The 21,196-nt window shown below is 39.4% G+C and overlaps 1 protein-coding gene across 4 annotated transcripts in view; it reads right to left on the reverse strand.

The window, feature by feature from the left end:
- The window catches only part of SYBU (syntabulin), a 60,468-nt gene that overhangs the window by 31,666 nt on the left and 7,606 nt on the right, over positions 1-21,196 (reverse strand). For all 4 annotated transcript variants that reach the window (XM_067537406.1, XM_067537405.1, XM_067537404.1 and 1 more), the window contains one exon: positions 1,896-2,093. In XM_067537406.1, coding sequence (XP_067393507.1) covers positions 1,896-2,093 — 198 coding nt within the window. The remainder of the gene's footprint in view (positions 1-1,895; positions 2,094-21,196) is intronic.

Raw genomic sequence — 21,196 nt, forward strand, 5'->3', positions numbered from 1 at the left:
AGCCACAACGCATGCCCAAACCAAAGCCCAGATTTATGACTGAATACTATGATCTTTGATATTCCATTGTTCACAATTATACCTCCTTCAGATGACAGTACTCTTGGACTGCAGAAACATTAAAAGAGGTTACTAAATACTGCAAAATAAATGACAGCAGAAAGGGATGTATTCTGATCAATCTCCCATCCTCTCCCCATCCCATCCTCTGTGAATCTGCAAATAAAAAAGCACAACAATTTATTTTAGGGATTAAATGGGGGGAAAACATCAAGAATGATACCAAGTACAGATTTTTAGATATGGTAATTTCACAATAAAGCAGAATGACCCTGCTTTTAGAATATAGTTATACATTTCCTAAAGTGCACTGGCAGGATTTTAAAATGCATTTCAACATGACAGTGAAAGCACAACTCGCTATTATTAAAGAACAATGGAACCATTCCCATGACATAGCATCTATTCAAACTAGCACATTCTGTAACTTTGTGCCTGAACAGCAGACACAGTTCTATTATTTTTTCCACTGTTTGCAGAAATGTGCAACAGAGAATAAATAAAAGCAACCAAATACAAGATACAAATGCCATTGCATAAAGCCATTAATAAAATAGTCTCCCCCCAGAAAACAAACCTATCATTCTACCCCTTTATGACCAAGAGAAATGTAAGGTTCTTCATAGCAATCTGTATCACAACTGTTCTTAACATAATGCTCCCCTATGATTTATGGACAATCTAGATACATACAAATCATTCTGTTTTTGGAGTGGTGCACCTACATTCTAGAGTCAGATGTTAATACTTCTGCCTTATCATGCTGAACAAAGGGAGCTAACAACAGATCAGCGGAATTATCCAGCCAAGTCTCAACAATATAAACTAAATTAGGGACCTTATCCATGATTAAGTCTTGGATAATGATGGACTGATTAACCACCTACCCCTTGCTTTGAATGGCATGGACCAAAGAGTAGAGTACCAGGCAGCCACTGTCCTGTGTTCCCAATGATGAGGCACCAGATGAAATCAGCAGGACTGTTAAATGTTAATAACCCAGTCTTATGTCTACCCTCCTCATGACTGTTACAAGAAGAACTGGAGAACCCAGTACCTTAGGGAAACTGACCCTTTCTCATCCTCCAGCTCATGGAAACATTGTTCTGCCCCTTCTGTAACATTACAGTGCACAGCCTCTGAGTATCCACAGCCAATATAAAGGTGACCTGACCCTAGACTGGTATTCACTCACGTTGAAGTAAAACACAATCCTAAACCCTCCCTTGATGAATCCCCGCCAAAATAGGAAACACTTTCCCCCATGCAGTTCACAAATCAACCACCATGAATTTTACCAGTTACACTTTGGATGGTTTATTATAATCTCATTAAGATCATTTGTTACTTGACAGTTACTCGCACCAGTAAAATTAGATCAGATCATAACAGCATTGCACAGTAAGTGTAACATTCGCAAGTTGAATGTGTGCAATTTGCAGTTATACTGTGTTAACTTCATGTGTTTGAAGAAGGTAAGCAAAGTTCCTTCTATTCCAGTCCCGGAATGATCTATAAGAATGTGTCACACGTGAAGAACAACAAAAATATGTGCAATTTATTCTACACAGCAAATTTTGCATTTCAGTATGTTTCATATCACATCCAGTCTTAAAAAATTATATCAAGGCCTCAAATTATTACACTGTCACTAAAAAGGCCCACTACTTACTGCTCTTCAAATCTTGCAGTTAATCATGTATAAATGGCCCAGTTATTTCTTTGTTCACCACCTACATAAACAAAGTCCTCTTTGCTGCTTGGTGAGAACTTTTAAATATACTGTATGCATTAAAGAGAAATTAATAAAAAGAAAGGATCTAACATGTACTTACCTGGTTTTACAAGGTTTGTCTTTGTTTCCTTCTTATATCGAGCAGACTGTGGGTTTCCTTCCCCCATCATTCCAGCATTAAATTTCTTTTTGGTATAATCTCCATCACTACCAGTACAAAAACTAATTGGACTGTTTCCAGCATCAGAAGGAGTCTTAACGGGAGATACTGATTGGCTACTGGGGCAGCCAGTGTCATCTGAAAACAAGACAAAAAATGAACACAAGAATTGTTAACTAATAAGTGAAATGAAGAAAGCAGAAAACCAAATCCTTTGGACAATACTACACACAAATCAGAAACAGCATGCCTAAAATGCACAACCTGTACTCAAAAATAAGGCCCATTTTGTTCCCGCTTTTCTACACCCAAGAGCTGAACAGCTGAATTGTGGATGCAATATATTGCTTGGATACCTAAGTGCTATAAAATGCCACTGTAAATATTTGTTTCCATAATTCTGTGAAGGTGCAAAATCACAGGCAACTTCTGAAAACCCAGACCTAAGATTAACCTCCTCTTACTCGGCATGGTAATGGAATATTGTAACATGAAGTATACAAAATAGGATATGTGTTAAAATAAGAATTCATTTGTATGCATGTGTCTGTGATAAGTTCTGACTGCGCATCTACTGTATGTATGTAAGTGTGGGCCAAAAGTGAGCATGCGGCAGACGTTTTTCCCCACAGTTCCTTCATACCAGAACTGCAGAAGGGCCTTCAAGTCCAATGGCATAAGCTGTGTGGCTACAGTTCACTAGATTGAGAGCGCACTAGCAACACATACCCGTTCTGGTGACAATTCGTCCTAGTGATCATACAATACCTACTATCAAAGTTTTATTAGACTAAGGCTTTGCTAGAGTGCGATTCAACACACATGCCAAATACTTCGGATGACTCATTTATATGGGTGCTTGACTTAAACTTGTCTTCAGCAAAACATCACTGCAGATAAATATAATGTACATTGTTAATTTTAAGTAATTACGATATGGTGCAATGCATCTATGGTTGCTGAAGGATTTTGGTCGGGCATTTTTGTCTCGGTGATGGATAATTATAACTGAAGTCATTTGTTTTCTTTGGTATTTTTCTGGATTTTTTACTGGGCAACTCTAGTATTATATCATCCTATAAATATCTACACTATGATAAGCAAAATGCTCAAAATTAATTATTTTTATTTTAAAGCAACTGCAATTACAAAGATCATTTTTAATTTCCAGAAAGTGGCATTTTGATACCTGGCACTAAAATTACTGCATCATACGAACAGTACTTCTGTGTAAACCTGCATGCGTGTGAGGGAAACCTAATGCATAATCATTAGCTTTCATCTCTTGGAGATACAGAAATGCTGGTTTATTCAAAGTTGTGCAAACAAAATAAACTCCTAACAATCAACAGGTATATAGTCCAGATAAAAAGTCACATATTTAAGAAAAAAATCCTTCCTACTATTACTTAAATGTTATTTAAGTGATTTATTTGTTTAAATTGTTAAAAAACGGAACCACGATGTCACTTTGAGGCCAGAAATTTCCCATGTTCCAGAGAGCTGAGTCATTTGTTTGTTCTTTCCAAGGCTGAAATAAAGCCAATATCTTTCAGTATTGTGCACTATATTCAACTGGTATTGTCTTCATGAATAAAACTCCCCACCACATGCGATAATGTGACACACCTAGATGTACCTATTCCTTAACTGAATAAATACACAATCGTATTTCTTTAACAACTGCCCATCTGCACTTTGCTCATTGCCATGTTTATAATTCAGGTCTGCTTCCGCAATTAGCTCTGCATGGGGACCACCTGAAAACCATGTCTACCCAGAGAAGAGGGGAGGAAAGAAATAAAGGGTTAGAACTTTACAATCTGACTGAGAGCAAGGGGCTAGTCAAGGAGCAGAGTAGATAATGGTTATTAATCATAATTCCTCTCTTGTGCTCCCTTTGTTTTGGGAAGGGAGTAAAGTTATTGCCTCCTTTCTTGAGAAGCAGCTTACTTCCCCTATGTGCCTAGTCAGTTACTCTGGCGGTGAGTGTACTCTAACCCTTTTCACCAGCTTGCTCAAGAGTCTCAGACAAGCTGTCCTTGCTCTCCCCACTGTGGCTGGAACAACCAGCCCATTACTCTGACGGTGAGTGTACTCTCTAACCCTTTCCACCAGCTTGCTTGCAACAGTGAGTCTCAGACAAGCTATCCTTGCTCTCTCTCCTCACTGGGGCTGGAACAACCAGCTCTTTACACTGGGAAGCAAGAAGAGGCCTATTTCTCCCTACTCCCTGCTCAGCTGAATAAGAGCTGTAACAATCTTGCCCAAAAGTAAAATCAGCCAGTCCAAGTTAGTTCTGGGGGGCTTTGCCTGCTTCTAGCAATGTTGCTGAATCAGGACAGCCAAATCTACTTTGTGAATTACCTGCAAGGCCCACAGGTGAAGAGTGTTTGCTAACAGTGTATACCATGTAAATTAAGAGACTGTGCAGGTACCTACCTGACCATGTTGCAAACTTCATTAACAAGTACCTTTGACTGCTGTAGATAAATTAAATTCCATCCTGAGTTTGTCTTCTTTTGACCATTTTGCTGGTACCTTTCTCCTACCCCCCCAATTAGTCTCAGTTCCTCATGAGACAGTTAGAAGATCCATTAGACCTTCCAGTCCATCCCCCTACTAATACAAGGTTCTTCCATACACTATTATCTTGTTCTTTATTCTCCTCATTCATATAAACCTCATGATCAAATTCAATATGCAGAGGAGAATAGAAGGCAATTTTCTCAAGATCAATATCAATTTTCTTCTGTGAATTAGTCAGCAGGACTCACCAGTCTTTCACACTTAAATACTGGATGAGTGTGCACAATTTATCTGCTGGACCATGGACTGGTTCCGCTGAGTGAGTTCTTGAATTCTGCTTAAGCAACAAATGTAGCTATTTCCAGAAACACCCTCTCCTCCGAAGCATACCAAAATTTACAAAATCTTAAAGCTATAGTTAGAATATAGTCCAGACACAAATTATTTTAAACACCAGAGAGAATCTCTACTTTAAAGTATGTCAGGAGTTGATGAAGGTGTTTTAGTTTAAAGCAAACTACAGACCCCTACCCACAATTCTGAATTAAAGCATTAAAAAAAGACAAATGAGCAAAACTGACAACAAATGTAGAAGAAAGCAGATTAGCAAATAAAATACATAGAAACAGACATTTTGATCAGCAGTTAATTTGGCATCTGATAATGTACTGCTTTCACCTCCCCATTATAATTAATTTGCGTAAGCTCTACAGCTTGTATTGTGATATGCATTTGTGATAAATGTGATATTCCCATTTATCAAGGGAACTAAGAGAACTTGGCACTAATAACAATGTCTTCTCTATTCATATCATTTATGACCTTTAGACACATCAACAACCAAGTCAGAGTGTAAACCTGAGCTGCAGAAAATGAATGGTTTTATTATGCTCCTCTCTCCTGTTGCTGTTTATTATTTTGAACAAGCTATATACTTAAGGCTTCTGTGTGAACTCACAGTTTAATCATTAGTATGGAAAAAGTGTACCTCTGTACATTTTCTGGACCTAGTCCATGCTGCCAGTCATTTTTTCCTTACATGTATCAGATGTACCTTTCAATGCAGTGTCTTCTACAGGATCAAAACTTTCACTATTGCCAAAAGCAGCAGCTGCACACGCAACACTACTGTCCATCACAAAGGACAAGATAACATTAGCTGTGAGTTGAGAGTGTACCTTTGCTAATCAGTTTGCAGCTGATCATCCCATGAAAAAAAATGGAAGGGGAAGGAAAAACACTGGAAGGGGTGCACATTTACACATTCCAAACGAGATCAGCCATCAATGTTCTTCATCCCTCCCTCACAACTGCTACTGAAATCTAAAGAGAATTAGTTTTAAAAACATTATTTCAACTAAATTCCCTACAAAGCAGAGCACTGAAAAAATCTTGGTAGCATTTTTATTCTCCTGGAAAGGGTGAAGCTTAGCTGCATGTCACACTAGTAGAGCCAACTTTCATCCCACAGACATGCTCAGATGACCAGGTTTATAAAAGGATAAGATTTTAAAAGCATTCATTGCCAATACAGAGTTCCTTTCAAAACAATCTTAAAAAAGGTCATGTAGACCATTTAAGGGTCTTCCTTTATATACAGGTACATGGATTAGTTCTGCTGAGTGAGTACTGGCCATTCTGAGAAAGGGAAAGTTTGTGAAATATTTGACCTACCTAGAAATAGGACAGGAAGACAAGGGGCCCATTCCTGAATTGTTAATCAGGTAACTGAAGTATATATATCCAAAATGGAATTAACCTTTATCTACTACAGAGAAAATATCAATGTAGTTTGCATTATTGTCAGCTAAGGACTCAGTCTTGTAACTCAATGGGAGTTCTGCCTGAGTAAAGAAAGTCAGGTTCCATGAGGAACAATTTATATGCTAGTTCTCCTGCAAACATGTGATTGTTAGGAAGCTATGATAGCAAGAGGACCTGAGAGCAGCTGAGCCTGATTAGGGGGCAGGGCTTCCTTAATTAGGGGGCCTATAAAGGCAGCCAGAAAACAGAGCTATAAACAAGGGAGTCTGGGACTCAGCTTGGTGACAGGTAGGAAGGCTATGACAGATACAGAGGCAACAGTGGTAGTGACCCAAGCAGCGAAAGAGATAATGAAGATGACTGGATGTGGAAGCTGCAGGATATACATTATCCTGAAGGGGGTGCCTGAAATGAACTCTGTATGAAGTGTTGCCTGATAGAGCTGATGGAAGAGAAGAGCTGAGGCTTGGAGACACAGGTGGAAACTGGTTGAGTTTAAAAGGGAGTTCGAGAAGATGATGGATCAAAGGCATGAGGAGTCTGAAAGGAAAAGCCCAGACCTGCAGATGGAAGTGGGACCAAAGAACTCTCAGGGGAGACTGCTGGGTAAGGAAAGGGGCCAGTGGAAACACGTGACTACGAGAACCAGGCAAAGGAAAAGATGGACTAGTGAAGGAAAAATAGAGCTCAAGAACAGGTTGGAAAATGAAGAAGGGGCACAGCAGGCGGTAACTGAAGGTAGGAGGGCAAGGAAGAAGAGAAGAGCAGCTAGTCCTATACAAAGAGTGGATGAGCCAATGGATATACCACCATATAAGAGACCCAGGAGAAAACAGGATGGGTTGCAGAAGATTGCAAGGGAGAATAGAAAATGAGAGGAGTTGCAGCCAAAAAGAGCAGGGGATGGGCCGGAGAATCGCACCATCATCAGGAAAAGGCAATTGGGGACTCCCTAGTGAGAAGAACAGACAGGCCTGTAACCAGAGCTGATCCAGAGAACAGAAGGGTGTGCTGTCTGCCTGGTGCCAAGATGTGGACCTGAAGCTGAAAAGCATCTTAACAGGAATGGGAAAGAATCCACTGCTTATCCTTCATGTGGGAACAAAAGATATAGCTAGATTCTCGCTGGAACGTATCAAGGGAAACTATGCCAGGCTGGGGAAGACTCTTAAGGAGGCTCAGGTGATCTTCAGTGGGATTCTGCCTGTCGCTAGAGGAGGACAACAAAGCTGTGACAAGATTCTGATGATCATCAGATGGCTCAGGCAGTGGTGCTATAAGGAGGGCTTTGGGATGTATGGTCACAGGGAGGCATTCATGGACAAAGGACTGTTCTCTTGGGATGGACTTCACCTGAGCAGGGAGGTAAATAGACTTCTAGAATGGAGGTTGGCACAACTGATTAAGAGAGATTTAAACTAGGAATTTGGGGGAGACAGTTGGGAGATGCCCATGTAATCTCCACGCCTGATTTTAACATTGACAGGGAGGAAAATGAAATAGGAAAGGACACAGCAGTGAGTAGGAGAATGGGGGGAGGGGTAACATCACAGGGAAACCCTCTGCATGCACACAATTTTTGTCAAGAAAGATTTTCCTGCACAGATTCCCTGGGTTTCAATGTGTAAACAGCACGCAGTGTGAACTCCTAGCATGCTGGCAGCATAGATTCTCACACTCCGCACGCAGTGCGAGCTCCTAACATGCAAGTGGGGACCTGCTTACTTCAAAACTCGACACGCAGTGTGGACTCCTAACGTGTGAGTACTCGACACGCAGTGTGGACTCCTAACGTGTGAGTAGCAGTGACCGTCACATAGTACGAGCTCCTTCATGAGGTGACTGCAAATATTGGTGGGCAATTTTTCAAAACAAGGTACCTTTCTTTAATGGTGTGCACACCAGATTCGCAATAACTGAGATGTATGCCAATGTCCCCGTTTGCAATTCTCCACCAAAACATTACACTTATAAACTAAACAGCAGGCTCTTATTCAGGGGGACAAGGCAATACTCCACGTTTAGTGAAAAATTTTAAAAAGCAATTGCCTGCACACTTTCTCACTCACTCACTCACACACACAAGATTCTAAAAAGATGGAGTACAATGACCAGCCTCAGTTGCTCGTGTTAGTCCACTGGCCAGGTGGCTAAGCACAAGGGAGGGAGCACAGGTCTGTCGGTGTGTACCGATGCTCCTGGATGATGATTATAGAACCAAACCTGAAGTCCTCATTTTTTCATTCCCTTTTTTATAAGGGTAAGCTCTTATGCCACTCTATGGGTTCTGCTTCATCATGCTGCATCCTGGTGTGATTATTAATCACCCAAGTTTTGCAAGCATGACCGTTGTTGTTTTTCATAGTTAATTTTGTGTTTGTCCTTTGAGGTGGATCCCAGGGTCATCAGGGTGGGCAGTCTTCAGCCATCTGGGTAGTAAGTTGTTGTTTTCACTCCCTTGAACATCGAGGCTGGTGCCTTTTCCCATCACTCCCTGGACTCCCACACACACATCAGTCATTCATTTAGTCACACCCTAATTTCTTAACATTTACTTAAAGCTCGTACCTGGAAGACATAAGTGTCCTTCAGAAACAATTATTTCTTTTTATTTAAAATATCCACTATTACAAAACATCCTCATTTAACATTGAATTTTTCCGTTTCAGAACATTTGCTGATGTTAATTTAAGCAGTGATCTTAAAACGTGTACTTCAACAATAGCAGCAGTTTTACAGAATGATCTTTGGTAACTTTATAAACAGGATAATCAATGACCAGATGTTAGTTTTGGACAAACAGATGGTGGTTTCAAACAAACTTTTCAATAGTGAACAGATCACCCTACCTACTCAAAATGCAAAGCCTTACAGAGATTGCTGTGGTGGTTTGTCACGTACCAAAGGAATAAGGGTATTTCACATAGAATCAATATAGCAGAATCAAGCTTTGGGCCTACAATTAAGAGGAAGGGTAGTGTAGGTACCAGAACAATCAGCGATACTGGCAGTAGAATGACTGTGCCAAATTAGGTAAAGAATGTGAGTGAAGCCACACAGCAAAATTTAAGATATTTGTATCCAATGCAAGGAGCCTGGGTAACAAAACGCAGGAATTAAATCAACTGGTGCAGGAAGTGAAACCAGATATTATAGGGATAACAGAAACATGGTGGAATAGTAGTCATGACTGGAGTACAGGTTTGAAGGGTATGTGCTGTATTGGAAAAATAGAAATAAAGGCAAAAGTGGTGGATTAGCATTGTATATCAATGATGAGGTAGACTGTAAAGAAATCAGAAGTGATAGAATGGATAAGACAGAGTCTGTCTGGGTGAAAATCACATTGGGGAAGAAAGGTACTAGGGCTTCTCCGGGGTAGTGCTTGGGGTGTGCTACAGATCATCAGGATCCAATTTGAATATGAATAGACCTCTTTAATGTTTTTAATAAGGTAAATACTACTGGGAATTGTGTGACTATGGGAGACTTTAACTTTCCAGATATAGACTGGAGAACAAATGCTAGTAATAATAGGGCCCAGATTTTCCTGGATGTGATAGCTGACTGATTCCTTCACCAAATAGCTACTGAATCAACAAGAAGGGATGCCATTTTAGATTTGATATTGGTTAGTAATGAGGAATTCCTAGAAGAACTGGTTGTAGAGGACAACCATGGTTCGAATGACCATGAGCTAATTCAGTTTGAACTAAATGGAAGGATAAACAAAAATAGATCTGTGACTAGGGTCTTTGATTTCAAAAGGGCTAACTTAAAAAAATTAAGAGAATTATTTGGGGAAGTGGACTGGCCTGAAGAACTCATGGATCTAAGGGTGGAGGAGGCTTGGAATTACTTCAAGTCAAAGTTGCAGAAATTATCTGAGGCCTGCATCCCAAGGAAGGGGAAAAATTCATAGGCAAGGGTTGTAGACCAAGCTGGATGAGCAAGCATCTCAGACAGGTGATTAAGAGAAAGCAGGAAGCCTACAAGAGTGGAAGATTGGGACGGGGAGGGATCAGCAAGAAAAGCTACCTTTTGGAGGTCAGAACATGTAGGGATAAAGTGAGAAACGCTAAAAGCCAAGTAGACTTGGACCTTGCAAAGGGAATTAAAACCAATAGTAAAAGGTTCTATAGCCATATCAATAAGAAGAAAACAAAGAAAGAAGAAGTGGGACTGATAAGCACTGACAATGGGGTGGAGGTTAAAGATAATCTAGGCATGGCCCAATATCTAAATAAATAATTTGCCTCAGTTTTTAATGAGGCTAATGAAGACCTTAGGGATAGTGGTAGGGGTGGCTAATGGGAATGAGGATATGGATGTAGAAATTACCACATCTGAGGTAGAAGCCAAACTCGAACAGCTTAATGGGACTAAATCTGGGAGCCTGGATAATCTCCATCTAAATATGGTAAAGGAACAGACATGAAATAGCAAGCCCATTAGCAAGGATTTTTAATGAATCTGTAAACTCAGGGGTTGTACCATATGACTAGAGAATTGGTAACATAATTCTACTTTTAAGAAAGGGAAAAAAGTGAGCCAGGTAACTACAGGCCTGTTAGTTTGACCTCGGTAATATGCAAGGTCTTGGAAAAAATTTCTGAAAGAGAAAGTAGTAAAGGACATTGAGGTTAAAGGTTAAAATTGAAAGGTATATAAGGAATTAGTTAAAGGGGAGACTACAATGGGTCACACTGAAAGGTGAACTGTCAGGCTGGAAGGAGGTTACTAGTGGAGTTCCTCAGGGATCAGTCTTGGGACCAATCTTATTTAACCTTTTTTACTACTAACCTTGGCACAAAAAGTGGGACTGTGCTAATAAAGTTTGAGGATGACACGAAGTTGGGAGGTATTGCCAATGCAGAGAGAGACTGGGGATATCCTACAAGAAAATCTGGATGATCTTATAAATTGGACTAATAGAAATAGGATGAAATTTAATAGTGGAAAGTGCTAGGTCATGCATTTATGGACTAATAATAAGAATTCTTGCTATAGGCTGGGGACATATCAGTTGGAAGTGACAGAGGAGGTCACCGGGGGTATTGGTAGATCACAGGATGTGGCTGTGAAAAAAGTTAATGCTATCCTAGGATGCATCAAGTGAGGTATTTCCAGTAGAGATAGGGAGGTTACAAGGCGCTGGTGAAACCTCATCTGGAATACTGTGTGCAGTTCTGGTCCCCCATGTTTAAGAAAGATGAATTCAAACTGGAACAGGTGCAGAGAAGGGCTACTAGGACAATCCGAGGAATAGAAAACCTGCCTTACGAGAGGCTTGGCTTGTTTAGCTTAACCAGAAGAAGGCTGACAGGAGATATGATGGCTCTCTATAAATACATCAGGGACAAATATCAGGGACGGAGAGGAAGTATTTAAGTTCACAAGAACAAATGGATATGAACTGGCCATTAGGAAGTTTAGACTTGAAATCAGATCAAGGTTTCTAACCATCAGAGGAGTGAAGTTCTTGAATAGCCTTCCAAGGGGAGTAGTGGGGGCAAAAAAAAACCGTAGCTGGTTTCAAGACTGAGCTTGATAAGTTTATGGAGGGGTGGTATGATGAGACAGCCTAATTTGGCAATTAACTGATCTTTGACTACTTTATAGTAAATAGGCCCAAGGGGATGTTAGATGGGAGGGCTCATTGCTACAGAGAATTTTTTCTAGGGTGTCTGGCTAGTGAGTCTTGCCCACATGCTCAGGGTTTAGCTGATCACCATATTTGGGGTTGGGAAGAAATTTTCCCCCAGGGTTGATTGGCAGAGGCCCTAGGGGTTTTTCACCTTCCTCTGTAGCTTGGGACACAGGTCACTTTCTGGTGGATTCTCTGTACCTTGAAGTCTTTAAACCATGATTTGAGGACTTCAATAACTCAGTCATAGGTTAGGGGTCTATTACAGGAGTGGGTGGGTGAGGTTCTGAGGCTTGCATTATGCAGCAGATCAGACTAGATGATCGTAATGGTCCCTTCTGCTTAGGAATAGTTTACTTTTATTATTATAATTATAGAAAATATAAAATACAGAGTACATATACTGAAATACATTTCATAGCTTTCACTGTTTTCTTTGATGTATCTATATTCTTTTGCTTTTGAAGTATTCTTGTAAGAACATCTTGTTAAGTAATCTTCACCTTGACTATCAACTGGATTTTATTGTTGAAAAACTGTCTTTAAATCACTACCCCTAAGATCTGATGTACCTGCCAACTTTCAAACTTCACTGCAGGCGTAGTGATACATTAAACCTACAGACAAACAGGATCAGCAAGAAAATTACTCAGTGTTGTGACATTTGCATGCACTGGCTAAAATTCAAATGTAAAAAAAATTCTAAGCATAAAGAACAACCTCACTTGTATTACTATGACTATTGATAACATTAGGAAGTCTTCTAGCTTACCTATATATGGTTAATCAGACTTTAAAGCTTCAGGGTATAAACTGATCACTGGAGCTCAGGAAGGAATTCTCTCACATATATGCACATCATACCTATAGCAATGCACAACTGGCTACATAGTACAAATTTTGTAGGGAGAAGGAAGGGGGAGTTCATGTTGCCTTTTTCTAAAGTATTAGATACTGGCCACAGCCAGAGATAGGATACCAAATTAACTGCTCAGTGTCTGAACCAATATACATGTTAAGATATTGCCAAGGAAAACACTCAACGATACCATCAGTGAAATTATGGTAGCTGTTGTAATTAAAATAAGGATAATAGGAGTGGCTAATTTGATATGGAAATGCTGTACTGTATCTGGATACAGTACAAGTAGTTATATAACAGAGAGCCCTTGAGCATCAGTTTGTGAATGGCACAGGTTACCTATTAACCAAGGAGAGCTTTCACCAGCAACACAGTGATATATTGACATTAAAATACATCATTACATCTGGTAATGCTGGTTTAAACAGGGCAGCACTACAAATGACAGAAATGAGTCAGCGAAAGTACATCTAAAAATGAGCAGGATCTGTAAGTTATTGCCCCTTATGTTTGAATTCATTATAAAAAGGAGAGCTACAACTTAGTTCTACTGATGCAGCAACATTTAATGTACTTTGACAGCACAAAAAAGGTCCTCCTTCATCCTATCTGAATGTTTCTCCTATGAACCCAGTCCAAGTGGTTCTGGGAAACCATATGAATAAAGACTATATAATTGTGGTCTTCTGGCTCTGTCATTACATTTATAACATAACTAACAGTATATATTTTGTATATATATATATATTACAGTATATATTACAACACAAAAGCTCTCAGGCTGTATTGATAAAAATATAAATGAAAAATGCTAATCTGATACTATGAGAAACTACACAGGAAATTATATAATTCCCAGAGGCCTTCATATCACATCACAAAAGCATTTATACAGGAAGTTCCACAAACAATTTTTAGTCAGATACTTCTTAAAGAAAGGTTTTAAGTCTAAGGAAAAGAGTGAGGAAGGCTTTCAAACTAGGTGTCATAGGCCTCCAAAGAAAGATGAAGATTTTTCCTACTATCAGAGCTCCTTTTGCTAATCTCTTTCCTTTGCCTACAGCCCAAAGGGAAAACCATCATTGTCCATTGCAGCTGATAAAGATTCTCTATCTTACAAGGTATAAGCAGTGCAGGAATAGAAACAGTGAAATTCTGTGGACTATATATATTAAATCATACTACGCCTGGAAAAAAGAAATTGTAAACAATAGTTGGTTCAGTTACTAAAGTTTAAGTACTTGGAAATAAAATCCATGAATAATCTTTGTTGGAATAAGTGCCTGATCCTTAAATGGCACAGAACATTACACTCCACCCTTTTCATTAAGCCCTCTGTTATAACACAAACTCCAGGCCCTCTGTTACAACACAATTTCCAGTACAAGGCCACTATAACTTTGCTGACAACTAGAATGGATTATATTACAGCGATTATTGTAACAGCAACACTCTTTAAAAAGCCTCCGGGATCTGGCTTCTAATAATAAAGGAGGAAGATGGGTATCCCACTCAATAGTCTTTTGTATGCATATTTTATATACTGGCTTCAGGGCCATCCAAATTCCAGTTTGTGGATATGAATCACTGCATACCCCCTACTCAATATTTTTAAGAGGGGATTTGTGGTGGTGGAGGATGAAGGCATAATTATGCTCCAAAATTTGAATGCCGTCTCTCAATCCTAATATTCTGCTGTCTCTATATATGTGGAACTCCTGTTGATATCAGTGGGGGAGTAATTTATCAGAACCAAGATATGACATGCAGATTTTGTTTTTAAAATACCACAGAATCTCCTTCAACAGAACATGTTCTCTTTATTCAGCAGCATTTTGGGCTTCTGATTAAGAACAGGGTTTTTTCATTCTGTTTAAACCTTTCAATGCTTGTTGATACAAACGACAATGTTTAACTCAATACAAATTTGTATTAAAACCGTTTTAAAACAAAATATCTTGGATTAGGTATTTTTAATGAAAGATACATAGCACTTCTTAACACTGAATTAAGTCATTTTTGTTATCATCATACACAGTTAGGACAAACCTGTGCTCCAGAAGGGGCAAAGTGCTAGATGCCCATTTCATAGGGCATAATCCAAAACCCCCATTGAAGCCAATAGGAACCTTTCCTGACTTAAGCAGTCTCTGTATCAGGCCTTTAGAGATCACAGTGCTGAGTAATATACAGAGCATGTGACTGTAGACATTCAGAAGGTCAAATGTCTTGGCTTCCCAAGCAGTTGTATAGTGCAGTAATACAAGTGCAGTCATTTTGTATGACGCAATAGTGGAGAGAGAGGAAGAGGGAGAAAGAAAAGCAGGCAGGAGTCTGCACTTCAGTAAATAAAAACTTTTCTAACCTCCTCATTTAAAATCTTTCTCTCTAAAAATATAGATGCTACCCAGTTAACTAACTAAATTTCCAAATTATTCATACAAGTATGGCCTAGCAAGAGCTCCTCCCAGAGTAAACAGCACTGAAAAATGGACACATGGGACCAAATGCTGCCCTTGGATAAGAGCCACAAGTGTGTATCTGAAAGCAGAATTTGGCCCTATGTATTTAGAAAATGAAAATCAAGGTACCCACACAGCTTTGCAAGATGGAGCATCTACAACAATGGGTCTCCCAAACAAACTCACCCAGTTTGAGAAGGATTTGATTTCAGATTAGACAGTTCAAACAAATGGTATAAAGAAGGGTTCTGAAAATGCTTTTGGTATGTGGGGGCAATTTTAAACACATTTCTCTGATGCAATAAATGTCAATAAAAGAAAATACGTACTAAAAGCCAAGCTTATACTCTAACAAATCATTTCTTCTGATAAAAACAGGTATCAAGATTGAGGGGACTTTAACATATAAGGAAACTAATCATAGTAACCTTATGTTTTGATCTGCGCATTGTTGACCCAGTAAAATGGTGCAATTTTCTCTCTTTTTCTCCTCAGACATATACAGTTAAGTACACTCTGGTTAGCTAGTTTAACACAATCTACTTCACTGTCCTAGTGAGAAATTATTTCAGCCATTATTGAAGGTACAGCATATTAACTGCCTACAGTGAATGAAGATGACTCTTCTATGAACCTGTACAGGTCCTCAGACTCAGTTATTTGCAGGTAGTAATAAACATAGCTTATTCAAACTGATTTAAATAAATATATATACACACATGGCCAAATCCTGTTTGCTTTACTCACACAAGCATTCTTCTTGAACTCGCCTTGAGTATCAACCAATAACTGGACCAATTGGCAAAATAGTCTAAAATGGACTATGCATGTGAGTAATGTGAACAGGATATGGTAATAGAGAACTTCCTGTGGCAGACAGAGTGAATTTACAATGTAAACACAATGAACACAAAGGCCAAGATTTTCAAAAACAAGGCTCTGTACACCTTGTTTTGAAAACTTTGGCCAGAATTTTCTAAATGGGTAACAAAGGTGCACCCATTGTAACCACTGGTTGTCATCTAACTTCTAGATAACTAGAAGTACTATTTATGCTTATTAACAAGGAGATATTGCAAATGAGACTAAAACCCAGAAGACTACTTAGCATTTGAATTAAAACAACTCCTCTAATTCAAACAGCTATTTACTACAACTGATTATTAAAACCCACATACTTCTTTAAGGTTAAAGCACCTCAGCTAACCAATGTTTTCTGCACTGTTTCCTGTAAGTCAATAGGCTAGAATCTAAACAAAGATGAATACAAATATTGAGAAGAAAAACATCAGAACTGCTAAAAAGGTAAAATTAAAAATGCCATTAAAATGATGAGCTATTCAGAAGATGAAAAATGAAAAGAAAGCACCCGTTCTCTCCAGACTGACTCTCGATTAAAAATTGTTTGCAATGTTGTTGTACTCCTGTTGGTTCCAGGACATTAGAAAGCCACAGTGAGTGAGGAAATATCTTTTATTAGGCCAACTTTTGTTAGAGAAAGAGAGGAGAAAAATGACTTCTAAAGACTTCTTCTCCTAAAGAATTCCAGCTAATGAATCTGCCTTCTTCGTAATAAGACACTGAGGGTGGAGTCAAAGCTTGTCTCTTTCATCAACAGAGGTTGTCCAATAAAATATATTACCTCACCCACCTTGTCTCACTATCAAAAAGGCAGACTAAACAGACTATGGAATTTAGCTACTCTAGGCCAAATATTGTCTTTAATCCATGAAAAAACTCCCCTTGTATGCAAAATCTTGAAACAAATTTTGAAAAAGTACTTAAAGACATAGAGGTAAGTAGTAATCGGGATAAATCACAACCTGGTTTTAGAAAAGATAGATTGTGCCAGATCAACCTGATCTCTTTCTTTGAGGAGATACTGATTTTTTAGACAAAGGAAATGCTGTAAATCTAATCTACCTGGATTTCAGTAAGGCATTTGATGCACTTCCACATGGGAAATTATTAGTTAAATTGGAAAAGATGGAGATTAATATGAGAATTGAAAGGTGGATAAGGAACTGATTAAAGGGAGACTCCAGTGGATCATACTGAAAGGTGATCCGTCAGGATGAAAGGAAGTCCTTAATGGAGTTGCTCAAGGATCAGTTTTGAGACCAATCTTATTGAATATTTTCATTAATGACCTTAGCACAAAAAATGGGACTGCGCTAATAAAATCTGTGGATGATACACAGTTCTGAGGTATTGGCAATATGGAGGAGAGCCGGAATAACATACAAGGTCTGAACAACCTTGAAAACTGGAATAATAGAGATGGGATGAAATTTAATAGTACTAAGTGCCAGAGCATGCATTTAGGGACTAACAACAAGAATTTTTGCTATGGAGATGTGTCAGTTGGAAGTGACAGAGGAGGAGAAAGATCTGGGTGCATTGGCTGATCATAGGAAAACTATGAACTGCCAATGTGATGTGGCTGTGAAAAAGGATAATACAATCCTAGGATGTATCAGGAGAAGTTATTCCAGTAGAGATTGGGAAGTGTTATTACCAATAAACAAGACACTGGTTAGACCTCATCTGGAATACTGTGTGCAATTCTGGTCCCCCATGTTTAAGAAAGATGAATTCAAACTGGAACAGGTGCAGAGAAGGGCTACTAGAATGATCAGAGGAATAGAAAACCTATCTTACAAAGGAGACTCAAGGAGCTTGACTTGTTTAGCCTAACCAAAGGATGAGGCAAGATAGGATTGCTCTCTATAAATACATCAGAGCGATAAAAACCAGGGAGGGAGAGGAGTTAAGTTAAGCACCAATGTTGACACAAGAACAAATGGATATAAACTAGACAACAACAAGTTTAGGCTTGAAAATTAGACAAAACTCTCTAACCATCAGTGGAGTAAAGTTCTGAAACAGCTTTCCAAGGGGCGCTGTGGGGCAAAAACCCCTAAAATGGCTTCAAGACTGCTCTTGATAAGTTTGTGGACGGGATGGTATGAGGAGATTGCCTACACTGGCATGTGGCCCATCTGTGACTGCTAGTAGCAAATATACCCAATGGCTAGAGGTGGGAAGGCCTCTGAGTTACTAGAGAATTCTTTCCCAAGGGCCTGGGTGGTGAGTCTTGTTGACATGCTCATGGTCCAGCTGAACGCCATGTTTAGGGTTGGGAAGGAATTTCCCCCCAGGTTCAGATTGGCAGAGACCACAGGGTGTTTTTGCCTTCCTCTGTAGCATGGGCACAGGTAACTTGCAGGTTTAAACTACAGTAAATGGTGAATTCTCTCTAACTTGAAGTCTTTAAATCAAGATATAAGGACTTCAATAACTCAGCCAAAGGCTATGGGTCTGTTCAGGAGGGAGTGAGTCAGGTTCTGTGGCCTGTGATGTGCAGGTGGTAGACCAGATTATCATGACGATCTCTTCTGGTCTTAAAGTCTATGCGTCTAAAAGGAGGTGTACACACAAATCAAGGGTAACACTCCACGCTCAGTGTCTTCTTACCTAGAAGGTAGATTCGTTAGCTGGAATTCCCAAAGAAGTCTTTAGGAAAACCTCATTTTCCTTTGGAGTAGCTGCAGAAATGGGCCATGAACTGGATTATTTGTCTATGATGTTTAAAGTATGCACCTTTCTCCTGACTGACAAGGTAAATCTGGTTTGTAGTTCAAAACCAAAAATGTAATTTATAAGGAAAACATGCATGACATGGGGAAATACTTGGTAGCAGTATAGCCAGCTTATGTTGCTGGGAGAATGTTTTTCATAGCTTGACATTTGAATCCTCTGGCTGACATCCAAATCAAAGAAGGGTAGAGAAGTGCTACGCTGCCAGCTGACAAACAGCTCCTATTGAAACCCTGAAAACTTGTTTAATAAAGATTACATACTATAAATACTGCTATAAGCACATAAATTGCCTGACCTGTTTTCAGAAAGAATATCTAAAATACAATGGACAGAAGCAATCTATGCTTCAAAATCTATTTTTATCAAGAATTTAATAGCTAGGTATGTTAATACTCAGACACCATATCTTTGTGAGAATTTGGAAACAGCTTCTACCATGAATTGAATGAGTACATTATACTAATACTGTTAAATATGCAGTAAGTTGCATAAAAATATCAAGTTCCCTGATAAGGCGTTTTCTAGAAGAGAATGGGGAAAATGATTCCCCACATTTAACTCTGAGCTCACCAAGTACTAGTACTCCTCCCCCAGGGCAGAGTTTAAGGAGCAAAATTAAGTGTTTCTTCTTCGCACTGAGAGTAATTTCCTTCCTTGCTGCCTGCCTGCCTCCATGACTGCAGCACTATTAGTGTTCCCAGAGGTCCTGAACCCTTTTATTTTCTTCCCGCTGCCTGCCTGAAACAACATTAGGAGGCCCCAGAAGACTCTGCTCCTGTCAGTTACAGAAAGAGAAGAACTTGAAGCCTTCTGGTATGCATCAGGGACAGTGTAGGCAGACAAGGAAAATTAACAGGCTCAGAAGCTCTGCGGACACAAACAGCAGAAATATATGCAGAGTGGGCTAGAGGGGAGAGCTGATTCTATTTTTTTAAGAAGGCTTTCCAGAGTATAAGAGCTTAGTGTCAATGATAAGGGAGGGTAGAGATATTTCAAGGGAAGGGGTGAGGGGAAAGGAATTATTTCAGGTGTTGAGTCACTTCAGCTGCTGCTTACACAGTTAGGAAATTTTTCTCTTTTAGATTCTCATATATGTAATGGTTTTTATTGGAGGGGAGGGTTCCAGATCTTTCACTGTAATGCTCACAGGCTTTTTTCAGCATCAGAAGTTGACCTCCTGATGATCGTTCCACCTCTTCCAAAGTTATTATTTGTTAAGTTTAATCACCATAGCTGTGTATATCACTGTTAAACTAGAAAGATGACAGGTCCTTACAATCCAACTTGGACACAACCCATGGCAAGGGATGACTACAAACAAAAGTTGGGAAGAAGGTACCAGAGGCCTGGGGAGACAGGAGTGACCAAACTTGAGGTGCTTTTATTGTTATCTTAGGCATGTATCTTGTAAATTCCTCTTTTTAAAAAATACATGCTTTAAAACTGGAAGACAGTGAGAAAAGGCCAGGCTGGTGGTCAGTGATAAGCTTTAAACTGAAAGCAGCAAGTATGGAGGAGGCCTCTGTTGAGTCAAATTATGTGGTGCATGACATTGGGGAAGATGTTCTAGGCAAACCAAAGAGGTGACATGAGAAAAGGCTCATAGCTACTAGTAGGGAACAACAGAGAGCATCAAGATGAACTAGCCTAGGGTATGTGGAGGAATAAGAGATGACTAGAGACAGGATACGGACATCAAAAGCTGTGCAGGGCCTCGAAGGGGAAAAGTTTGAATATTGTATTTCTGAATACTACTATAACTGGTGTGATGCTGGCTGGATTAGGGGGGCCCTTGAGGTGTATTCAGGAGCTCTGATTACTCCCTTCTACACCAATCTCGCGTTGGGGGTGTCACACTAGCTGGATTCGGGGGGGGGGCATTTATTATATTATTTAACATCAGTGTGTCAAAATCATAATAATTCATGTGAGATATGCCATGTTAGATACTGTTAGAAAGGTTATAATGTGCTAAGTAAGATGATAATGTTTATGTTCATGTGTTATATGTGTAATGGAAGTTATGGATATGGTTGATATATCTGTATTTCAAATTGTGCTGTGTCTGGGCAACACCCAAGACAGGATGGCTGCAGCACTAGACTGTTTAATGGCCCATTAAGAAATTCACAGGTACAGGGGGCCCAGAGGGAGAAGCCAGGGATATACCTGATGAGTCACCAGGACTTACTCATGTGACTCTGGACTCCATTTTAATTACTGTAAAATTCCACAAGCAGCATGAAAGAAGCCAAAGGACATAAAAGGCAGCTGCATGACATCCATTTTGTCTTTAGTCTCCAACCTACCTCTGGATCAACTCATTGACACCTGAACTGAACTGAAGCTGTGAAACAAAGGACTGAGATCCATC

This window comes from Emydura macquarii, unplaced genomic scaffold (assembly GCF_026122565.2).
Source record: "Emydura macquarii macquarii isolate MOO-44397 ecotype Brisbane River unplaced genomic scaffold, CSIRO-AGI_Emac_v2 contig_383, whole genome shotgun sequence".
In the NCBI taxonomy this organism is placed as follows: Eukaryota; Metazoa; Chordata; order Testudines; family Chelidae; genus Emydura; species Emydura macquarii.